At 33.4% G+C, this 23,760-nt stretch overlaps 1 protein-coding gene across 4 annotated transcripts in view; it reads left to right on the forward strand.

Moving 5' to 3' along the window:
- The window catches only part of LOC143247203 (uncharacterized), a 31,944-nt gene extending 12,668 nt beyond the window's left edge, over positions 1 to 19,276 (forward strand). The window contains exons 1-3 of one of the 4 annotated variants that reach the window (XM_076494878.1): positions 7,411 to 7,554; positions 15,921 to 16,059; positions 17,538 to 19,276. In XM_076494878.1, coding sequence (XP_076350993.1) covers positions 15,935 to 16,059; positions 17,538 to 17,718 — 306 coding nt within the window. In that variant the 5' untranslated portion in view covers positions 7,411 to 7,554; positions 15,921 to 15,934 and the 3' untranslated portion in view covers positions 17,719 to 19,276. The other 3 variants (XM_076494876.1, XM_076494877.1, XM_076494875.1) reach the window with 3 other exon arrangements.
- Positions 19,277 to 23,760: the final 4,484 nt, after the last annotated feature.

Genomic DNA, 23,760 nt, shown 5'->3' on the forward strand with positions numbered 1-23,760 from the left:
AAGAAACCAAGAGCCTTTTCTAGATCGATAGAGACTATAAGAAACCAAGAGCCTTTTCTAGATCGATAGAGACTATAAGAAACCAAGAGCCTTTCCTAGATCAATAGAGACTCTAAGAAACCAAGAACCTTTCCTAGATCGATAGAAACTATAAGAAACCAAGAGCCTTTTCTAGATCGATAGAGACTATAAGAAACCAAGAGCCTTTCGTAGATCGATAGAGACTATAAGAATCCAAGAGCCTTTTCTAGATCGATAGAGACTATAAGAAACCAAGAGCCTTTTCTAGATCGATAGAGACTATAAGAAACCAAGAGCCTTTCCTAGATCAATAGAGACTCTAAGAAACCAAGAGCCTTTCCTAGATCAATAGAGACTCTAAGAAACCAAGAGCCTTTCCTAGATCGATAGAAACTATAAGAAACCAAGAGCCTTTCCTAGATCGATAGAGACTATAAGAGGTTAAGAACCCTTTCATGGATGGACACAGACTATTAGAAACATTTCAAGTTGTGATCTGGTTATGTGATACATTTTGATTGGTCTGTTTCTTACAATATTCATATTGCTATAACCAAGAAGAGGGGGATGACTGGGCAGACTCTTTGTTCTGTCTTCGTGGGGGGAGGGAGCAGCCACAGTGTTTTTGGAACAACAGTGGCCGGATGTGTCTTGTTACATGTATTTAGAATTTGATTTCATAGACCGATAACCTAGTCTCCTATCTTATGGCTCGATCTTCTCCTATACTACAGTTTACATTCCAGGAGGCTCCATATTACTTATTTTGTCATCTCACAAAAAGTATTCTTTTTCCAGTCTCACTACAAGTTCACTGTTCTTATGTAATCTAATTTTTCTTTGTGCGATTTTCTTGACTTTAACCATTAATTGTCATAATCTTACTTTGTCCTTTTGTCCCTCCAAACGATCAGAGGCCCTAACTATCACCGTTAAACCTCAAATTCCCCCCTGTTGCTAAACCAATAAGGGGTTTCAAACACAACCATTTACCTCAAAATTCACTCCCCAGCACCACACTGGTGGTTAGTGAATCGTTTTTGTTGGAGATTCCCAATCTCATCTTCATCTGGGAGCTCTGATTACATCGAACATTGTTAGGACTCAATATTCTCTGTTAATAACGATAACATTATGGTGAAATTTAAATAACTCATTCAGCACTAGACGACTTTTAAATGATCATTCAAGAAACGTTTTCTACTTTCCTTAAGAAGATGTCAAGCTAACCTGACACTATCCTTACTACAGAATAGGTGAAGTTAACCTGGCTCATCAGCTAATTTGACATTTAGTATACTTTCTACGCAATAGGTCATCCAGCTAACCTAACTCACCAGCAAGTGTGACCTTTGCTACAGTTCCTTTCATTAAACTAACCAGACTCCCCAGCTGGTGTACGTTTTTAAATACTTTCTTTAGTAGATTCGTCAAGCTGATGTATCGTTCTCTATACTTCAGTATTTGTTGATGTCGTCAAACAAATCCGTCTTCCAAGCTGTTATGACGTTTTTAATTTCTTCCAGTAATTACGACGCAGATTCTTTGTTTATTGTAAGTAGATAATCACGGACTTCCTATACTAAAATCCGGGATTTGATTCCCAGCGGTGGACACAGCAATGTGGCTTTGCTGCGAAACAAATAAACAATATTTTTATTTCTTAGTTTCATGTCAAATGTTTTTACGACAGGGATAGATTCTTGAGTTCGAGGACAAAAACGACGTTGCTTTCCTATCACACAATTCAGGTGTCTGATGCTCGGGTTTTTCGAATAACACTATGTAACAAAATTTATACTTTTTCTTGTTTCTGGACAGAAAGTGTTATTTCACAATTGCTTATGCCGAAAGTAAATGGAAAAGACCTATTTTTCTCTTCAAACTTTACTTTTGTGACCTGAGAGTGTATAACGAAAACATGATGGGAGACTATATTTTGGGGCTGATACGTGAAAGTGATTTACATTATAATTGCAAATCTCTAAAAACTACTCACTTCAAAACATTTTTGTATAACTTTAATATAAATGCACGTAAACCTTGGATCATATGCTCTTTTATTCAGACCTTATGTAAATGAGCAAATTTGCTCGTTTTTACAGTGTGTGTATGTAGGTGTGTATTTCTTATAACAAAGCCACATCGGGCTATCTGCTCAGCTCACCGAGGGGAATCGAACTCCTGATTTTAGCATTGCAAATCCGTAGACTTACCGCTGTACTAGCGGGGGGCATTGTTTTTACATAGAAAATAAGTTAATTTCTAGATTTCATTATCCAGGTCACAAAAGCAAAGTTTGAAGGGAATAATGGCCATTTTTTGTACTTTTACAACATAAGCAATTAAGAAATAATACATACTATCCAGAAACAAAATTTGTGTTACATAGTGTAATTCCAATTATTAGCGCTTTCCAAGATCATAGAAATATCACACCAAGGAAGGGATAACTCTCCTTTGTGTAGTAACGCCATCTTGTGACATTATTATAAAATATAATTGCATTAGATAACGGTGGGAAAATGATATAAATCTAAAGCGATTATTAATTCATTTATAAGTTGGCAGACAAGTAAGTAAACATACACTATTGTTTCGTTTTAACTTGTTAATTTTACAAAGTTTTCTGTTGCTAAGAAAATCGTAACGTCAGTCTCAAACAAGGCCAATTATACTTTTACAGTCCAATGTGTGGTTTTAAAAAAAACTAAACAACAACAACAAAAAACCAAACCCTCACGTGTTTGAATCTAACTTCAAAGTTCTAATTATAGACCGGAAAATTCACAGACTTGCTGGGGATGGCAGCGTTTTTAATATAGAGAGAACATTTTACGTGTTACAGGCAGTAAAGAGGAAATACAATACACATTCTCGAAACCTTAAATACCCCATGTTAACCTGCTGTTGTAAAGTAATTCATTCTTTATACCATGGGAAGCTTATTCCTTTCCTTGTACAAGTGAGACTCTCTAATTAGCTTCCACCGCCAAGTCTCGAATGTGTTCAGAGCTCAAATAGTGTGTAAAGCTTTATTTACTCTAACATATAGACACTACTCATCTTCCTACAGCTTTCCTCGGGAAGGGGGTGGGGGTAATACACATATCTGCTCTAATTATAGAGAAAGAAAAGTACAGCTTATAACGTTCCGCTTTGTAAAAGGGTTCGTTTCAGGTGCCACTGTTTTAGCCTGATTTATCGATTTGAAGACTTTTTTTCAAAAGCATGGTACGTGTTTTGTTGGGTTTTTTTTCTCTCCTTGTGCTTCGTGCTTACGAAGGTTTTATACAGAAATCATGTGTGTTTTGAAATCCACTCCTCTTTTACAATTTTAATCATATTGTGGTTTGGGGCCATCTGTTTTGGGCTTCCTTTTCCATAAATCACCATCTTCTGCATCATTTCTGGTTGGTCTGGCCTCCTTCATCTCTGTCTACTTCGTATGTCCACCTACCTTCCAACTTCCCTGTCCACCTTGTCTCTTCATCCACCTTCTCATATCCCTGTCCATCTCATCTCTCTACTCTCCACCTCCCATATTCCTGTCCGTGTCGCGTCTCCGTCCACCTCCCCATATCCTTGCCTACCTCACTTGTCCACCCACCACCCCTTACTCCCGTCCACCTTATCTCTCCACCCACCTCTCCCATGTCCACTTCTTCGTCCTTCCACTGGTATTTCCAACGCTGTTCTCATTGAAACTCTTTCTAAATCTCTTACTACCTGACCAAATCATCTGTCTTGCTTATATTCCTGTCATTATTCCTAGTGCCCACCTTAAAATTCAAACCTCAATACTTTTAAAATATCCTCCTGCTATCATCTTTCGATCCATATTGTGTCACTTTTTGGATTTAAATATTGTCTGTTTACACAGGTTATATTAGAATTACATATTTAGGACAGTCGAAAAACCGGTGACTATGTGAAGCCGCAGATAAAAATGGGGCTCACAGGGGTTCCTTACCTCGCATTCTCGGCAACTTTGCAAAGTCGATTATATTTCATTTCCTCGGTTTCTGAAAACAAATAGAAAGATTTGGTCAAAACGTTGATCAAATTTGGCCCTCATTATTAATGAACACGAACCATTTTTGGCGAGACGATTAGAAATAATATTCTACATAAATGATAAAGAAGAATATCAGAAATAGGCTTTAACAAATAACACAGTTGTTACAATGTTCATGCTGACTTACCAAGTCTGTTTACTAGGATGTTTTTTCTTCTTTTTTCGCTCGTTCCTTGTTCAGTGGCTCGTAAAACTTATTAAGACAGCTATTACACTTTAACTGTTTTTCCACCAGAATAGACGGGTAATTTCCTGATAAATAAACTGACACAAAGATTCCCTGGATTTACTTTCAGCATCTAATTAATATGATTTGCGACACATAATGTATGTGAGAGTCTTTTTTTTTGTATGTTTGTTTGATTGCTTGTTTGTAGCTAAGCGCAAAGCTACACAGTAAGGTATCTGTGCTGTGCCCATCATATGTATCGAAACCAGGTTTTCAGCGTCGTAAGTCCTCAGAGCGAGACGTGATTTCATTGTGTAGTATGTGGGCATATACTTATAGACATGGGTTAATTAACACAAACAACGGAGCCCGGCATGGCTAGGTGGTTAAAGCGCTCGACTCGTAATTCGAGGGTCGCGGGTTCGAATCCCCGTTACACCAAACATGCCCGCCCTTTCAGACGTGGGGGCGTTATAATGTATAGTCAATTCCCCTATTCGTTGGTAAAAGGGTAGCCCCAGAGTTGGCTTCGGGTGGTGATGATTAGCTGCTTTCCCTCTAAATTAGGGACGGCTAGCGAAGATAGTCCTCGGGTGGCTTTGCGTGAAATTCAAGAACAAACAAATAATGACCCTCGAACTGAAATTTCTTGCAAGAACTAGCTAAATCAGATCGTTGATTAATTATAGCTAGAAGTTTAAATCTAGTTTATATATTAAGCATACAAGAGCAATTGATAAACGAAAATTATAGCGGCTCGTGAAACAACTACATTTTTATACTATGTTTCATTTCGTGTTTTAAAATGTTTGTCTTATGATAGGGTTCTTTAATAATATTAGGGTAAACCTCTTACGAGCTGTACTTTTTTAAGTGTAATTATGTGTTCATTAACCAACAATATTAGTGTTACATGAGTGTGGAATTGGGTGTGACATCTTATAGAGCTTCCTTTTATTAAATAAAAATACTTTATTTAAAAACCTAATTTTTGGGAGCCTGCAGTATCGCGAGTTGATTGCCTTGTGCTGTGATCAAGGTGTGCCAATAACAACATCGAACGAAATAATTAAAATTACTTTTGACAGAATCTCATTTTTTATACCCACCTTTTTTTTTCGTATTCTTGTCTATATAAATCTGGTTATTGTTCTACCCACACCTGTGTTCGACACGTGTACATACACAGTGTCACGAGAGCGTGAGTTACAACAGCAGCTTGGGGGGATGGGGGATCTAGTGTAGTTCCGCAAGCCAAACATTTTTTCTTTTACATTTTCTAATGAAACCAACAAATATGTGCCAAAGTTCGGTCATGTCAGTTTCATTATGAGTGTAATGTTTTACAAACAGAGTTTCAAATCATTTTCGAACATTTTCAGCCAAGCGTGTTAAGGCGTGCGACTCGTAATCTGAGGGTCGCGGGTTCGCATCCCCTTCGCACCAAACATGCTCGCCCTTTCAACCGTGGGGGCATTATAATGTGACAGTCAATCCCACTATTCTTTGGTAAAAAGAGTAGCCAAAGCGTTGGCGGTGGGTGGTGACGACTAGCTGCCTTCCCTCTAGTCTTACACTGCTAAATTACGGACGGCTAGCACAGATAGTCCTCGAGTAGCTTTGTGCGAAATTCAATAAACAAACAAACCTTTGTAGGTAATAATTAAATGCTGTTTTAGTTTCAATTTATGAGACTCAGTTACTAAACAAACAACAATCTCCGTTATGTTGTTTTTACAGTAAATGTACAGCAATGAATAGAAAAATATCAACAAAGTTTCATTAGACCAAACGACAAACAATCTACACCAAAATATAAACAATGATTTTCGTCTGCATCAAATTACCAAAACTCTTTCATAGTTACAATATCATCAACGATATTCTATTAGGACTGGAATACCGGCACTATTCTACAATATCTACACCATACAACAGTTATATCTTATGTTATATAACATTATCAGATATACAACACCATACAATAGTAAGCTCTTATGTGATATAACTTTATTTGATCTACAACAGCTATAATAATAACTATCAGTGTACTTGTTATATGCTTTTCTTCATATAATACAGGGCCTGGCATGGCCAAGCGCGTAAGGCGTGCGACTCGTAATCCGAGGGTCGCGGGCTCGCGCCCGCGTCGCGCTAAACATGCTCACCCTCCCAGCCGTGGGGGCGTATAATGTGACGGACAATCCCACTATTCGTTGGTAAAAGAGTATCCCAAGAGTTGGCGGTGGGTGGTGATGACTCGCTGCCTTCCCTCTAGTCTTACACTGCTAAATGAGGGACGGCTAGCACAGATAGCCCTCGAGTAGCTTTGTGCGAAATTCAAAAACATATAATACATAAATACCCGATTTTTAAAATTCTATCTTATATGGGAAGTTGAACAACAACAGAAAATAATGAATTTAGCTTTTAAAACCGACAAATCTATTTATTACATTAATTAAAACTTCCATTACTTTTAAGTAGAGATTGGGGGAGAGACAACAACTAGGTACCATATAAGAACCACTAACAGTAACACAATTTTACTATATTTCAAATGCATTAACAAACAAAGTACAACAGACCTTCTTTGTTTATTACGTAAATGATAAATAAGCCTTTTAGAATGTGTAGACGTAAAAAACAAAAAATTATATATTTTATTTCATTAAGTGTTTTAATAACCACTCACAAAAATGTCTCACTATTTTAAAACTATTCAGCGCCTGAGAGAGAATAACGTAACGACTTGAGAGAGTTTTACTAATGGACACGAATGATTACAAACTGTCAAAATATTTCTCTTACACTCTCGTATTTTAATTATATAAGAGAGTTAATTTCGGGCGTAAATTGAACATGTTATTTTTAATTTATTTTATTTTATTTATTTATTTATTTTTTTGGTTTTGTAATTGTCAGAACTGAGCTGCAATTTCAGATGCCAGAGTGGCGATCCGATAGCTCAGCAATCCTATTATGTATGGAAGACATAACCAGTTGTGAAGACATGTATCAGCAGCTAGTTTCTGATGTAAACATGTGTCGTATGGGATGACGTAATTCGTCTTGAAACAGATGCAGCATTGTCACGCTGCTTAGTCGTGATCGTGACGTTTAATATAATAGGATAAGACAGTTACAATCAACGGCTTAATGCAGGGAGAAGCGTGATAAAACGTGAAATGGTTGCAGCTACATGGTTTGGCCCATACGTAAGTTTGTAGAGTGGTCAATTAAGTGTCAACTAAATGGTGTCCCGCCCCCTTCAAGTGGACCAGAGGTAAGCCTTGAGGACTATACACTAGATGCTGGGTTTCTATACTCATTCTAGGCAAAGTACAGATAGCCCACGCTATAGCCTTGTACTTAAGTTCAAAAGGCAAACAAACAAAATTGAAATTTCGATGCATATATTAGATATATCTAATAGGCACATCATAGATATCTCAAAAATACAAATATATTGAACTTAACTACAGATTTGTAGATTTTTCACAACTTAACAACACAGGGAACAACTTAAAAACAAACACAGGGTTATGTTAACTACAAATATTTTAACAACTACAAACACAGGGGTATGTGTACTACAAATATTTTACTAGTACAACAAACACTGAGTTATGTTTACTATAAATATTTTACTAGTACAACAAACACTGAGTTATGTTTACTACACATATTTTACAAGCTCAACAACAACAAACACAGGGGTAGGTTTACTACAAATATTTTACTAGCATAACAAACACTGAGTTATGTTTACTACGAATATTTTAACAACAACAACAAGAAACACACAATTACGTTTACTACAAAAATTGTACTAGCGCATAAACAAAAAACAGAGTTATTTTTACTGAGAATATTTTAATAGCACAAGAACAAGATACACAGGGTTATGTTTACTACACGTATTTTACTAGAAAAATAAAAAAAATGGTTAGGTTTACGACAAATATTTTATTAGCACAACAACAAACCCAGGTTATGCTTACTACAAATATTTTACTAGCAAAATAACAACAAAAATAGGGCTATGTTTAATACAAATATTTTAATAAAGAAAACAAACACAGGGTCATGTTTACTACGAATATTTTAACAACAACAACAAACCCAGGTTATGTTACTACGAATATTTTACAAGCAAAACTACAAAAAAGTGGTTTGTTTACCAGAAATATTTCACTATCACAACAACAACGAACACATGGTTATGTTTACTACAAACATTTTAACAACAACACCAAACACAGGGTTTTGTTTACTACAAATATTTTAATAAGAAAAACAAGCACAGGGTTATATGTACTAGAAATAATTTACTATCACAACAACAATTAACATAGGTTATGCTTATTAAAATATCTTACTAGCACAATAATAACAAACACGGCTATTTTTGCTACACATATTTTACTAGAAAAACAACAAAAACACAGGGGTGGGTATACTACAAATATTTTACTAGCACAACAACAACAAATCCAGGTTTACGTTTACCACGAATATTTTAACTAAAGTAAAAGCACAGGGTTGTGTTTACTACAAATATTTTACAAACAACAAAAAAGCACAGGGCTGTGTTTACTACAAATATTTTACGAACAGCAACAAAAAAAGGTTGTGTTTACTAAGTATGTTTTGACAAGAACAAGAAACACAAGGTTGTGTTTACTGCTAATATTTTATGAACAACAACAAGAGGCTTATGTTTACTGCAAGTAATTTACTAGCACAGCAAGAACAAACACAGGTTTATTTTAACTACGAATAGTTTACTAGCAAAAAAACTATTGTTTTTACAATAAAAACAGAGGATTTGTTTACTACAAATATTTTATTATCACATCAACAACGAAAATATGGTTATGTTTACTAAAAACATTCAAACAACAACACTTAACACAGGATTATGTTTACTAGAAATATTTTAATAAGAAAATCAAATCGGGTTATGTTTACTATAGATATTTTACTAGCACAATAATAACACACACTGGGTTATGTTTACTACAAATATTTTACTAACACAAGAACAACGAATATAGAGTTACGTCTACTACGAATATTTCACTTGCCAAACAAGAGCAAAAATTGAATTATTTTCAATACAAATATTTTAACAACAACAAATACAGGGTTATTTTTACTAGAAATACTTTACTAGCAAAACAATAACAAACACAGATTTATGTTTACTATAAATATTTTACTAGGACAACAATAAGGGTTGTTTTAAGAATAACAATAAACCTAGAGTTATGTTAACTAGAAATATTTTATTAGCACAACAACAACAAATAATACAGGGTTATCTTTACTACGAATATTTTACTAAAACAAGAACAAAAAACACGGGGTTATGTGTACTGCAAATATTTTAGTATGATAACAACAACAAACACAGGGTTATGTTTAATAAAAAGGTTTTACTGGAACAAAAACAACAAACACAGGGTTAAGTTTATTACGAATATTTCACTAGAACAATATCAACAAACACAAGTTTATGTTTACTGCGAATATTTTACTAGCAAAACAACAGAAATAGAGGGTTTGTTTACTACAAATATTTTACTAGCACAACAATAACAAAAATAGGGTTATGTTTACCTCAAATATTTAAGAAGAACAATCACAGGGTTATGTTTACTACAATTATTTTACTAGCACAACAACAACAAACCCAGGGTCATGTTTACAACGAATATTTTACCAACAACAACAAACAGAGAATTGTGTTTACTACGATTATTTTACCAGAACAACAATGACAAACACAGAGTTATGTTTACTGTAAATATTTTGACAACAACAAAAAACACAGGGTTATGTTTACTACAAATATTTTACTAGCATAAGAACTGCAAACTCAGTGTTATGTTTACTATGAATATTTTAACAAGAAGAAAAACACAGGGTTATGTTTACTTGAAATATTTTAACAACAACAACAAACACAGGGTTATGTTTACTGTAGATATGTTACAAGCACAATAATAACAAACACAGGGTTTTGTTTACTACGAATATTGTAACTTCAACAAAAAACACTGGGTTGTGTTTTGTGTTTACAACAAATATTTTACAAGCAACAAGAAACAGAGGGTTATGTTTAGTACAAATATTTTAACAACAACCACAAAGATAGGGTTATGTTTACAGCAAATATATTTTACCAACGACAACAAACAAAGGTTTAGGTATTCTACAAATATTTTACTAGCTCAAGAAGTACAAACACACTATTATGTTTACTACAAATATTTTATCAACAACAACAATCACAGAGTTATGTTTACTACGAATACCTTACTGAAACAACAACAAACACAGGGTTATGTTTAATACGAATATTTTAACAACAACAACAAACACATGGTTACGTTTACTACAAATATTTTAACTACAACGAAAACACAGGGTTGTGTTTACTACAAATATTTTACAAACAAAAAGAAACAGAGGGTTTTGTTTACTACAAATATTTTACTATCACAACAACAACAAACACAGGGCTATTTTAAATACATATATCTCACTACACAACAAAAACACAAGATTATGTTTACTACGAATATTTTACTAGCAAAATAACAAAAAACAAAGGGTTTGTTTACTACAAATATTTTACTATCACAACAACACCAAACACAGAGTTATGTTTACTACAAGTATTTTAATAAAAACAACAAACTCAGTGTTATTTTTCGACTTATATTTTAACAACTACAACAAACACAGGTTTATGTTTACTACGAATATTTTACTAGCAAAACAACAAAAGTAGAGGGTTGTTTACAACAAATATTTTACTATCACATCAACAACTAACATATGGTTACGTTTACCACAAACATTCTAACAACACCAAACATAGGATTATGTTTACCAGATATATTTTAATAAGCAAAACAAACTCGGGTTACGTTACTTCAAACATTTTATCAGCACAACAGCAACAAACACAGAGTTATGTTTACTACGAATATTTCAAAACAAGAAACACAGGGTTATGTTTACTACAAATATTTCACTAGCCCAATAAGTACAAAAACAGTATTATTTTTAATACAAATATTTTATCAACAACAAACACAGGGTTTTGTTTACTACGAATATTTCACTAGCCCAATAAGTACAAAAACAGTATTATTTTTAATACAAATATTTTATCAACAACAAACACAGGGTTTTGTTTACTACGAATATTTTAACTACAACAAAAAACACAGGGCGTGTTTACAACAAATATTTTACAAACAATAAGAAATAGAAGGTTGTGTTTACTACGAATATTTTAACAACAAAACATAGGGTTAATTTTACTACAAATATTTTACTAGCACAAGAACGACAAACACACGGTTATGTTTACTGCAAATATTTTATCAAGAACTACAAACGCAGGGTTATGTTTACTACAAATATTTTACTAGAACAACAAGAAGAAATATTGGGTCATGTTTTCTATGAATATTTTACCAGCAGAAGAGCAACAAAAGTAGGGTTATGTTTACTGGAAGTATTTTAACAACAACAACACATACAGGGTTATGTTTACTAAAAATATTTTATCAACAACAAGAGACAGAGCGTTATGTTTATTATAAATATTTTAATAACAACAACAAACTCAGGGTTATGTTTACTACTAAAGTTATAACAACAACAACTAAAACAAGTCTCATCTCCCTTCCCTCACTCTAGTGTTCGGTTCACTTCACATCCTAACCCCCGTTCCCCAAACCGACACTTTGTATGACGTCATTCAGATTGTCTGTTTAGTTGCCCTATTCCTTGTCAACTTCAGAAACTTACTCAGCTATGTGAAACTCACTCTGTAGAGGACTCGAAACCAAGTTATCAGACCTGACTAAGCGTATAGTTTTCACATTTTTGTTTTTCTTATTTTTCTACTAATAACTGTGAGAAAGTACAGGAATGTTACAAATATTGAGAGAAATAGAAATACTTGAACAAATTTTTACTTCGATTAACTTGGGCAAAGCTACATGAGGGCTAGCTATCCCTAACTTATCAGTATAAGACTAGAGGAAAGGCAGCTAGTCAGCACCACCCACCGCCAACTCTTGGGCTACTCTCTTGCCAACGAATAGTTGGATTGGTCGTAACATTATAATACCTTCATAGCTGAAAGGGGGAGCACATTTGGTGGGACTGGGATTTGAACCCGCGACCCTAAGACTGGGAGTCGAGTGCTCCCTAAAGATATGGCCATGCCGACCCTGATCTGTATTTGTAAAGCATAATATAATAAGAGCGCGCACTATGATGAAAATAAAGCACCTTAGATAAGAATATCTACATGCATAAAGAAATTGATTTCTTCATATATTGGGGCTGGGCGTAGTCTAAATACTACCAAACTGTGAATATGTATGTCGGTAGTGTCTTGATGCTGCAGCAAGATTGCACTGTTAAAAAATACTCTATTTCACAAAACACATTGGAATTAAACCGAATTAAATCATATAAGAAATGTATTCTAGATGGCAGCACTAATCAATAAGGTTTTTGAAGCAAAATGTTAACGGACAGGTGATCTACGTTTGAAAAGTAAAAACTTCGAGTCCAAACGAGTTACGATTAACTGTTGTAGTTGAAGTTATTAAAATGTTGTAACTGAAAAGGCTAATGTACGTAACTATTATTGTAATTCAATGTGATACAGATTATAGTGAAAATTAACCGAGTGTTAAAAGTAGTGACGTTTGGATACTGTTCACAGCCTATACGATCACTCAAGCTTAATTATTAATTAGTAACTTTCTGTTTGTTATTTTTGTTGTTGTTATTTGTTTTAGAGCAGAGCGACATCGAGTTAAGTGTTATATCTACTGCAGATAATCAAATCCCATATTTTATTGTTATAAGTCCATAACTTTCTGGAAAACAATAAAATACTTTAAGTACTTGAGAAAAGGTCAGAATATATTTTTTAGCATTTCTTTTGATGACGTTTTTTATAACAATTACAGACCATTCATCACAATCAAGTAATGGTATAAACGGTTTATTTGAGGTCGAGCCCAACTGTTTAGTTCTTAAGCAACGACTCGTGGAAAACGAAAATGTCTGTAACGTTATTCTTAATCATTTCGTTCCTGCTAACAGTAACTTTATTTCCCTTTATAATTATACATGGTTGTTTCCTATATAAATGTATCCAACCCTATTCATCTGCATCAAGCCATGATGAATAGTTATGTTGTTCTAAAATTATATTTCTTTATCCGTCTCACACTAATATGAAATAATAGTTTATAAGTTTATCAAAAGATGGCAGAAAATTACAGTAAACTTTTCAGTACTTGAATTTTTATTTCATTATTATTTTCTTTGCCGACAGGGCATTAAATACAATTAATTAAAATATTTATAAGAAATAAAATTGTTTTGTTATTGTTTGTTTGCAGCTAAGCACAAAGCTATATAATGGACTATCTGTGCTCTGCCCACCAGCTGTTTTGCTAGGGGACTAATTTTTTTTTTAATGAAATTAGTGAATAATTTTGTTTACTCTTTAATTTAATTATTTGTGTACAATAAGCCAAAGTAAAATTTAACAACTAGCTTTATTTGCACCATATGTCAGTTGACTGTTTTCTTGTAAAGCGCAAATCCATGCAACGAGAGGTGGTTTTCTCTACTGTGACCATTGTGGGTATCGAAACTCAAATTTTAGAATTAAAAGACCACTGAGCCACTTAGACTCTGACTTACGGAAGAAATCGTTGAAGCACAAGAAAAATAAACCTTTCGTTACCGGTTAGAACAATATAACAAGAATATTTATGCATAATATGAAACAGAAACTTTAAAAATAATAATAATGAACTGCTGTCGATTAGGATTTCTGTTACTACTGGGTAACTGTTGAAGGGTGGAATACCCCACACTGGACCATTTTTTTCGAACGATATTTTAGCGTTCGTATTATCGTAATAATGTCTAGATTTCATACAAAGCTACTCAAAGGCTATCTTCCTGGCTGGAGATAGAACAACTATTGGACTTCTCTTCACCGATGAAATGTGGGATTGAAAATCACATTATAACGACCCAACAGTTGAAATGGCTAGTATGTTCACTGAAGGTATTCGAACCCACCACTCGTAGATTGCGAGTCAAGTGCCCTAATCTTCTGGCCACGCCTTTATTAAAGTGTTATTTTTGTTTTGTTTTCTGTTTTTCTTAGAATTTAAATTAAAAGAGGTTACAAAAATGAATAACAAAACCGTTGTCTCCAAATAAGTCTTGCTGGTTAATTTTAGTATCCTTACAGCAGCAAGTCGGACAGAGTTGTAACAACTGTAGCGATCTACGTACAGGAAATAAAATCTATCCTATCCTAAATTAAACAGTTTTACACGACTAGGCATGTTCCATACGAACAAATGTACTTTAACCTGTACAAGCATGTGCCGCTGTTATACTGGTAGCTTTAATCTGAAAATGTTGCCATGGAAACTAAATCAAACAAATCCGATTTGAAAAGAAAGAAAAAAAAAAAGAGTGAATAATATAAGCTGTATTACGCGGATGACGCCAAGTGTGACGTGTGTTTTAAGAGTAAATAATTACGAGACCCGGTGGGTTTCCATATGAAATACAAGAAGAAAACAGAAGCTATATTTAATTTGAAAACAACAAAGTTGGAAGCTGACTCACCAGATGGAGGTTACGCCGTTTAAGACACTGTTATTTCTTTCCGCAGTTATCCTGGCTTTTGGAGGTAAGGCTGCATGTAATTAACGATAGTATTTTTAGTTACGCACAAGGCTACAAAATTGGTTATCTGTGCTTTTCTCACTATGGACATCAAATTCCGTTTTTTTTATAGTTTTACGTTTGCAGACAAACCGCTGTGCCATTGAGGTAAGTGAGATTTTTTTAAAAATTTATAATGTAAATAAATTGCTGTGTAGAATTATACGTGGACATTTCTGTAGGTTAGAATACCTACAGAATGTGGACCTTCATCGGGCAACAGTGTATTAAGTGACATTTATAATTCTACATACGGGTAAGTAAGTAGTAAAATATTTTGGTAATGGACTTTAACAGTCGTATATATCAAGCTGCGTTGTATTTAGGCTGTTTAAAGTTCAGCAGTAAAGAGGAATTACATTTATTATTCAGCTTATGAACTGCTGTCGTAAAAAAAAAACACTTAACCTTTGATACAAGTTGTGTTAAGACTGTTTGTTAATTAATACATGGCTCATTGAGTGTCAACACAGGGGTTAAAGTGAAAAATCTGATATCTGTGTTTCTACACACTAACCAAGCTGAGAACTGTGTTCCTATACACGGGACATTGTGTGCTCTGTGTTTCGATACATATAGTAGTGTCAAATCGTTGTTTCTACAGGTGAGACAACGTAACACATGTGTTCCTTCACACGAGACAATGTAACATCGGTGTTCCTACACGAGACAACGTAACATCTGTGTTCATACACATGACATAATTAACATATCTGTTTCTTTCCTTCTGATCAGTAGTTCTAAACTGGACACAGATATGTCTGACTTATCGGGTTAACTGACGTATCGAATAAAACTTTATTCATAATATGATGAAAACATCTTTTTATTTTCTGTTATCGCTAGCTCAGCGAGACTGTATGGTGGACGAGAGTAAAGGATGGTTTGATCCAAACAACGTTTACCAGTGTCAAGAAAGCCATCAGTGTTGTCAAGAGTATGGAAAACCATCATGTTGTGGACAGAAAGACAAAACAGAAGTCATGTAAGACTATTATTGGATATAGATTATAAAATTGTTACTAATTCCTACAAATTAGGTAGTTATCTTTACCACTGTTTGTACCTTACATCATGTTTGTCTCTATTACAACACATTATATGTTTATCCTAACAGATAAATATCTTTAGAACTGTTTGTACTATACATCATGTTTCTCTGTTACAATACGTTACGTATTTATCCTAAAGTATCTTTAGAGCTGTTTGTACTTTACATCATGTTTGTTTTACTTACAACACATTACTGTTTATCCTAAAATTTCTTTAGAACTTTTTGTACTTTACATCATGTTTGTCTCTGTTACAACACATTACATGTTTATCCTAATAGATAAATATCTTTATAACTTTTTGTACTTTACATAATGTTTGTCTCTGTTACAACACAATAGGTGTTTATCCTAATAATTAAGTATCTTTAGAACTGTTTCCACTTTACATCATGTTTGTCTCTGTTACAACACATTACATGTTTATCCTAAAATATCTTTAGAACTGTTTGTACTTTACATCATGTTTGTCTCTTTTAGAACACATTATGCGTTTATCCTAATAGATAAGTATCTTTAGAACTGTTTGTGCTTTACATCATGTTTCTCTGTTACAATACGTTACGTATTTATCCTAAAGTATCTTTAGAACTGCTTGTTATTTACATCATGTTTGTTTTACTTACAACACATTACTGTTTATCCTAAAATTTCTTTAGAAATTTTTGTACTTTACATCATGTTTGTCTCTGTTACAACACATTACATGTTAACCCTAATAGTTAAGTTATCTTTAGAAATGTTTCAACTTTACATCATGTTTGTCTCTGATGCAACACATTACACGTTTATCCTAATAGATAAGTATCTTTAGAACTGTTTGTACTTCACATCATAATGTATCTTGAATATTCAAACAAACATAATGATGAAGTCAGTTTCCTACAGTTTGAATCTTGATTGAAGGTAATTAACATAATTCAAAACAGAAAGTACGTGTATTCATAAAAAACAGTAACATTCAACGGTACTATTTCAATAGACTACTACAGAATATTTGAACGTCCATATTAATTGTCTCATAAAATCCACGGTATGTTCACGCACATTGTTTACTCAGATTTCGAACACTGTGTACGTCTGTATTTGTTCTTTTGTAGTCAATTGTTGTTGTTAGTTGAATTTTTTCTTGTATATTGATTTAACTTTTTCGGCTTGGTAGACTTATTATAACTTTAAGAAACACCTTGGGAATCAAGAAATGTTATCAATTAGGTCCCTACTTGACAATTGTTTTAGTTTTTAATCATTTAATTTTTATTGTCACCAAATTCTATGGTAAATACGTTATGTTTAAATGTTTTGGAAGCATCAGTATGGAATATCATACTTGGTAGCAGATTGGTTCTGTTTCATTTCTAAAAGGCAGTTCTCACTTGTATTCTTAATTAACTATTAATTAACTTTACAGAAGACAGCAAGCCATCCTGTGGGGTGGACTCTTTGGTTTTCTAACCCTTCTTGGTCTCATTGTCTTTTGTCGTCGCTCTGACATTTACATGCTCGAGGGGGCGCCACTGAGTCAGCGATGCAGATGTTGCCAGTCTTACAAAGGTAACAACGAGAAAGCACGAATGATTCAAGAAGCCTGAAATCTAGACTTCACCGCAGACTATAACATTTTGTTGTTTTTTCGTTCTGTATTTGAATCAGATAACGTATGTAAGAGCTAGGTTTTTAGTTGGAAAACTGAAGTTTCTTTTAGACTGTTTTGGTGAACGACGTTTCAGATGTTTTGTGAAAGTTAAGCTAATTAGATTAAACATTTGTGTTTTTGAGTTATAATTTGCAGTTTTAAAAAAAAAACGCATAATTTATACTTATTTTCTAATTTTATATGGTGGTTACGAGTCTGGTCAAATCTGCCAAACATATGCAGAGATTCCTATTCCATAGGGAAAATCACTGATAAAATATGAAATCAATTAATGTTGTTTTTTGAAGTAGTTTTTAAAATAAACACTTGCTTGTTGCTCTTTCCATAATTTAATAGTAGTCAAAGCATTGACTACGTTTTCTCTAGATATATTTTAAATAAACATTTCTTTAACTTAATGGATTTCCTCTTTAATCACATTGTTCATAGCAGGAAGATGACATAAGTATTTAATTTGAAAATATAAATTAGAATGCACGTCGCTGTGTTTGATTTTCATCACGTAGAGCAGCTAGAACAAATAATCCAAATATATCTAGAAAATTAAGTAATTTATTTAACTATGATATGTGAAAACGGCACTACTATTATACGAACGTGAGGATATTACGTCACGTGAAGCTGTGATATTCTGTTTCAAAACAGCATCAGATCAGAGAGTTATCTTAGTCACACGACTAGTTTTATATGTTGTGTTAATGATTACATTATAACTAGATGGCCACAACAGTTTTCACTTGTTTACATTAAAGTGAACAGAAAAATTTATAAATGTACTCCCTATATTTTAATTCTACAATATAGATTAAGATACATATTTAGATTTAGAGATGGATTAAAATATATATTTAGAGATGGATTAAAATATAGATTTAGATTTAAATACAGATTAAAATGATTTAGATTCAGATTAGATTATAATGTAGATTTAGATATAGATTAATATACAAATTTAAATATAGATTAAAATACAGATTTAGAAGTAGACTAACATACAAGCTTAGGTTTTAATTTAGACATGAGTTAAAAAATATAGATTTAGATTAGGACTTAAATATACATTTAAATTAGGATTTGAATATAGATTAAAATGATTTAGATTCAGATTTAGATATAAATTAAAATACACATTTAGACATATTAAAATACAGATTTAGGTATAAACTAAGATACAGATTTAGATTCAGATTTACACATATATCAAAATACAGATTTAGATGTAGATTAAGGTATAGATTATCACCCAGATTTACTAAAAATGGAGTTTGTTTATGTTAACAACGACCCCCCAGAAGGTACAAAATTACACAGTAACTACGGAATGTACGTCATACTACATGACTGTAGTCCAGATTAACAAATCCTTTAAGATTACCCTTACATTATTATTATTAGATTAGCACTAAAATAAAGTTTACCATTTGTTCCTTCTTTTGATGGAGTGCTTATTTTAATTGAAATAGCGTCGAAATAAATGAGATATTTAAAATGTATTGCTAGTATCTCTGGTCAAATTTATACCGCTTTATCAACTCGAGGGACATTACATAACGAAGTAACATGTAGAGAGAAAATAATTTTTAAACTTTGAACTTAAGGTGCAGAAATTATTCTTAATCTATGTATAAAGAGTTTCCACAAGCCTATAAGTAAAGATAAATAAAGCTTTCCTCAAACTCCAGTAGTAAGATATCATCAAGTCAAGAATGAAAATCGAGTTAATAAACTAACATACAACCCTTTGTTAAACAGAAATCCTCAACCGAATAGTTTAAACTAGTCCTTAACCAAATAAGCTATAGTCTTCAACTAATTATTTTAAATTGTATTTCTCAACTAAACAGTTAAAAGTAGTATGGTAGTTAAATAAACTTGATAGGTATTCTAATAGAAGACAAGGTGTAACATAAGTGGTTCTGCGTCTACAATTTTTCTCGCTTCCATTTTTAATCAGTGTATCTAGACCATGTTAACGCGGAGTTTTTAGTTTCTGTTCACTAAACGAAGAAAAAAAATTGAGGGTTGCACGTGATCTAAAAGAGTAATTTAATACAAACAGAAAGGAATGATATTACTTTTGTAGGTAATAAACTTTAAATAACTTCGGGATTCTGTGGATAGTAAAGATATGTTAGTCTAAAACACACGTTTAACCTAAAAGGATTCCGAGACTGTTTCGGTTAAGTCTTTCTTTCTAACTAAAGTCCATGGAAGTGCTGTTCGGGAAAACTCTTTATTTTTGAATCTGGAATTTAACAAAGTAACTAAAGTTATAAATTTGTTAAAAGTCATCAAATTGTTAAGTATTGGATAGATTTAAAGCGTATGTTGTTGTTTTTTTAAATGCAGCGTCAAATAAAAATCAGCATATTTAAAAACATATACATATATCTTAACACAGCTGTCAATGTCGAGTCTTGAAATCTAAATATTTCAAAGTCGAAAACAGATAGGATAAAATAACAGTTTCCAATGACGGTGGATGAATAACCTTTGACTGAATAAAAAAAACCGAAGTAATTTCTGATAAACTTTCTACCCAGTAAATTATATTATTTTTCCCTTCTCTCCGCCTCTTTTTGTTTTCAAATTTTCTTCATTTTTGTTTTAGACGTATAAACTTAATAACTAAATAACGAATGCTATTTTGTAATTTCTATATAAGTCAAAAACATTGTTTTTGTGCAGATAAGAATTCAGTTTAGATCTGAGCAGAAGAGAAAATAACCATTCTACGACTTCGTAAACTAAGTTCTTATGCTATTTGTCAAATGATAGGCAACTTTAGTATTTCAACAACACATTTATACAAATGTGTTCCCTCCGGATCTGTGTATATATACTACGAATTATGCAAACATAATATTAATATTTTGAAAGCAAAAATATATGAATATTTTGTTTATTTCAAAATTTTTCAACGTATCTATGCATGGGCTATCTGTAGTTGTTTTGTTGAACTTCGTGCAAAGCTAATCGAGGTATTTTTGCACTATGTCTTTAATTTCAAAATTATAAACTAGAGGGAAGGCATTTGCACAGATTCCCCATCGCCAAAGTTTGTGATAATCGAATAACAGAATTTGACTGTTACTCTGTAATACACCTACGTTCTCTATGTAGAAGGCGCGATTTTGTTGCATCGGGACTCGAACCAGAAAGGTTGGGATCAGAAGTCCAGCACGCTGTCTACTGGACTATTCTTGGTCCGAAACAGAGAAGAAAAATATATTTCCAAACAGCAACATTGGCATCTAACAGTTGCTAAATATTTAACCAGTTTCATCTTGGCGACTCTGAAATGTTAGTCATTAAGAAAAACAACAAAACACGACCTCTTGCTTCACCGTATTTTGATACAATTGTAAATTTACACATTAACTTTATAAGGAAGCAGTGTATACTGTTTTATATTATTGTACGTTAACAGAAGAAAATATTAAAAAATGTCCCTCAGTATAAAATTGGATATTCCATAACTGAAATAATCGTCTGCTACACACTATTCAGTTGAATAGTTCATGAAATTAACTAGTGTCAAATAACTCGTGTCTGACATATCTAATATCTTTCAGTTCTATTTTCTTACAGGCTTAGTGTCTTGTAAGTCTACTGGCCTAGTGTCTTATAAGTCTAGAGTTTTACACGCCTAGTGTCTTTTGGCCCATTGACAGAGGATGTTATCAAGCGATCGACTTTCAGATCTGATTATCCCAGATGGCCTCTGTGTGTCTGTATCTGCCTTTCAAGCTTACAAATTTTGGCAATTTTCACTCAAACTCGACTCGCGCACACGAGTTCCCTGTGGAGCAGAATGGTTATTGGTGTTCAAGAACTCCACCTCCCTATGCCACTTATTGGGCCTTCTGTCTGTTGCCCTTACTATTCTAACAAACTCAGACACCCCAGGAAATTAAAAGTCAAAATTCGGATCTGGCTTTCCTTTGGCATTCCCACAAGAGAGGAGTTTTATGTCTCTCCCTTTCTTTCAACCACTAAGTTGGCTAATGCATTGATCTTCTCCATATCGTTCTAGATCCTGATGAAATATAACACGTTTATATTATAAAATACACAAATATACTTGCGGCTAACATTAGCTCTTCATATTTTGGAGGTCAGAGTACATACGTTACAGAATCAAAACTTTTCAGCCGAAGCATAATGACTCCAAGTTTTTGTGTTTTTTCAAGTGTAAACTTTTAGCCCGTATCTCCATTTCTTGACAATTGTGAAATATAAACACAACTGAGTTATTTAGGATTCCCTTTTGTTTTCATTAGCTCTCGTTATAATCCTCCCCACCCATTTCATAAAGGTTCATTGCTTATTTTTGAACTTCGCGCAAATGTACATAAGTACTATCTACTCTAGTCATTCCTAATTTAGCAGTGACAGACTGGAGGGAAGGCAGCTAATCAATATCCCTTTACTGCTACTCTTTTACCAACAAATAATAGGATTGACTGTAATATTATAAGGCTTCTTGACTGAAAAATCAAACATGTTAGGTGAAGGGGATTCGAACCTAGGATCTGCATATTGTGAATCGAGCGCCCTAACCACCACTTCATGCCGGCATCAAATTATTTTAAAAAGGTTTTCATACGGCTAAGACTAAGCCTTCGATTAACGTCTTAGTGTAACTTTTTTCTCGTGATTGTACTGTTTTTTTTTTCTCGACGTTTTTTTTTCTATTTTCACTTAAAATATTAGGACTTGTAACATTATCGGTCTTTGATATCCGTGTTGGACAGAGATAGCCTCAAACCCCAGATTTATCGATCAAAGCCTTCATTACACGCTAGGTTCGAGGCTTCGTCTTGCCTTGGCTTAAGAAGAAATTTCTTTGTATGCGTTTAGTTAAGTTACTAATGGAAATTTATGCTTTAGCGAAAACATATAGACGATATTCTCTTTTAGGTATAAATCTTAGGTTTCTTAAGTTGCCTAATAAATAAGATTTAGTAAAAATGGAGATTAACAGATTAATTAAGATTCTTGTTTTATTAGTAAGTCGTAAGTAATAATCCTCAGGAGATTTTACGAGAAGGAAGAAAATAACAAATGAACTTCCGCTGGAAAAAAAAGAAACAACTCAACACAGCTCCCTCTGTGCAGAGGATAACAAAGACTTCAACTTAACCTTATCGCGTTCCCGCCATAAAGCGACTGTAGTAATTAGAATATAAGATAAAATGTTAGTGAATTTTTTCTTAGATTATATCTTTTTTAACATAAATCAACATTTCGCGAGTGTATTAATGTTATAGATTACGAAGTCAAAATGATTCAAAATGAACATGCACAAAAGTTTTTTTTTATTTTTTGAAAATTGGCCTTAATTGCATTTACCGATCACATTTCCTAGCTAATGGTAACGATAGGCTTAACGAAACTAGAACAACTACGTACGCTAATGGTAACAACAGGCTTAACGAACCAATAACAATTACTTATGCTAATGGTAACAACAGGCTTAACAGTGTGATAACAACTACGTATGCTAATGATAACAATAGTTTTAACGATGTGATAATAATTAAGAATGCTAATGGTAACAATAGTCTTAACGATGTGATAACTATTACGTATGCTAATGGTAACAGTAGAATTAACGAAGCAATAACAACTACTTATGCTAATGGTAACAATAGGTTTGTTTGTTTTTTGTTTTTGAATTTCGCGCAAAGCTACACAAGGGCTATCTGCGCTAGCCGTCCTTAATTTAGCAGTGTAAGACTAGAGGGAAGGCAGCTAGCCACCATCACCCATCGCCAACTCTTGGGCTACTCTTTTACCAACGATTAGTGGAATTGACCGTCACATTATAACACCCCCACGGCTGAAAGAGCGAGCATTTTTGGTGCGACGGGGATTCAAACCCTCGAACCTCAGATTACGAGTCGAACGCCTTAACCCATCTGGCCATGTCGGGCCGGTAACAATAGGCTTAATGATGTCATAACAACTGCTT

The sequence above is a fragment of the Tachypleus tridentatus genome, chromosome 3 (assembly GCF_004210375.1).
Source record: "Tachypleus tridentatus isolate NWPU-2018 chromosome 3, ASM421037v1, whole genome shotgun sequence".
NCBI lineage: Eukaryota > Metazoa > Arthropoda > Merostomata > Xiphosura > Limulidae > Tachypleus > Tachypleus tridentatus.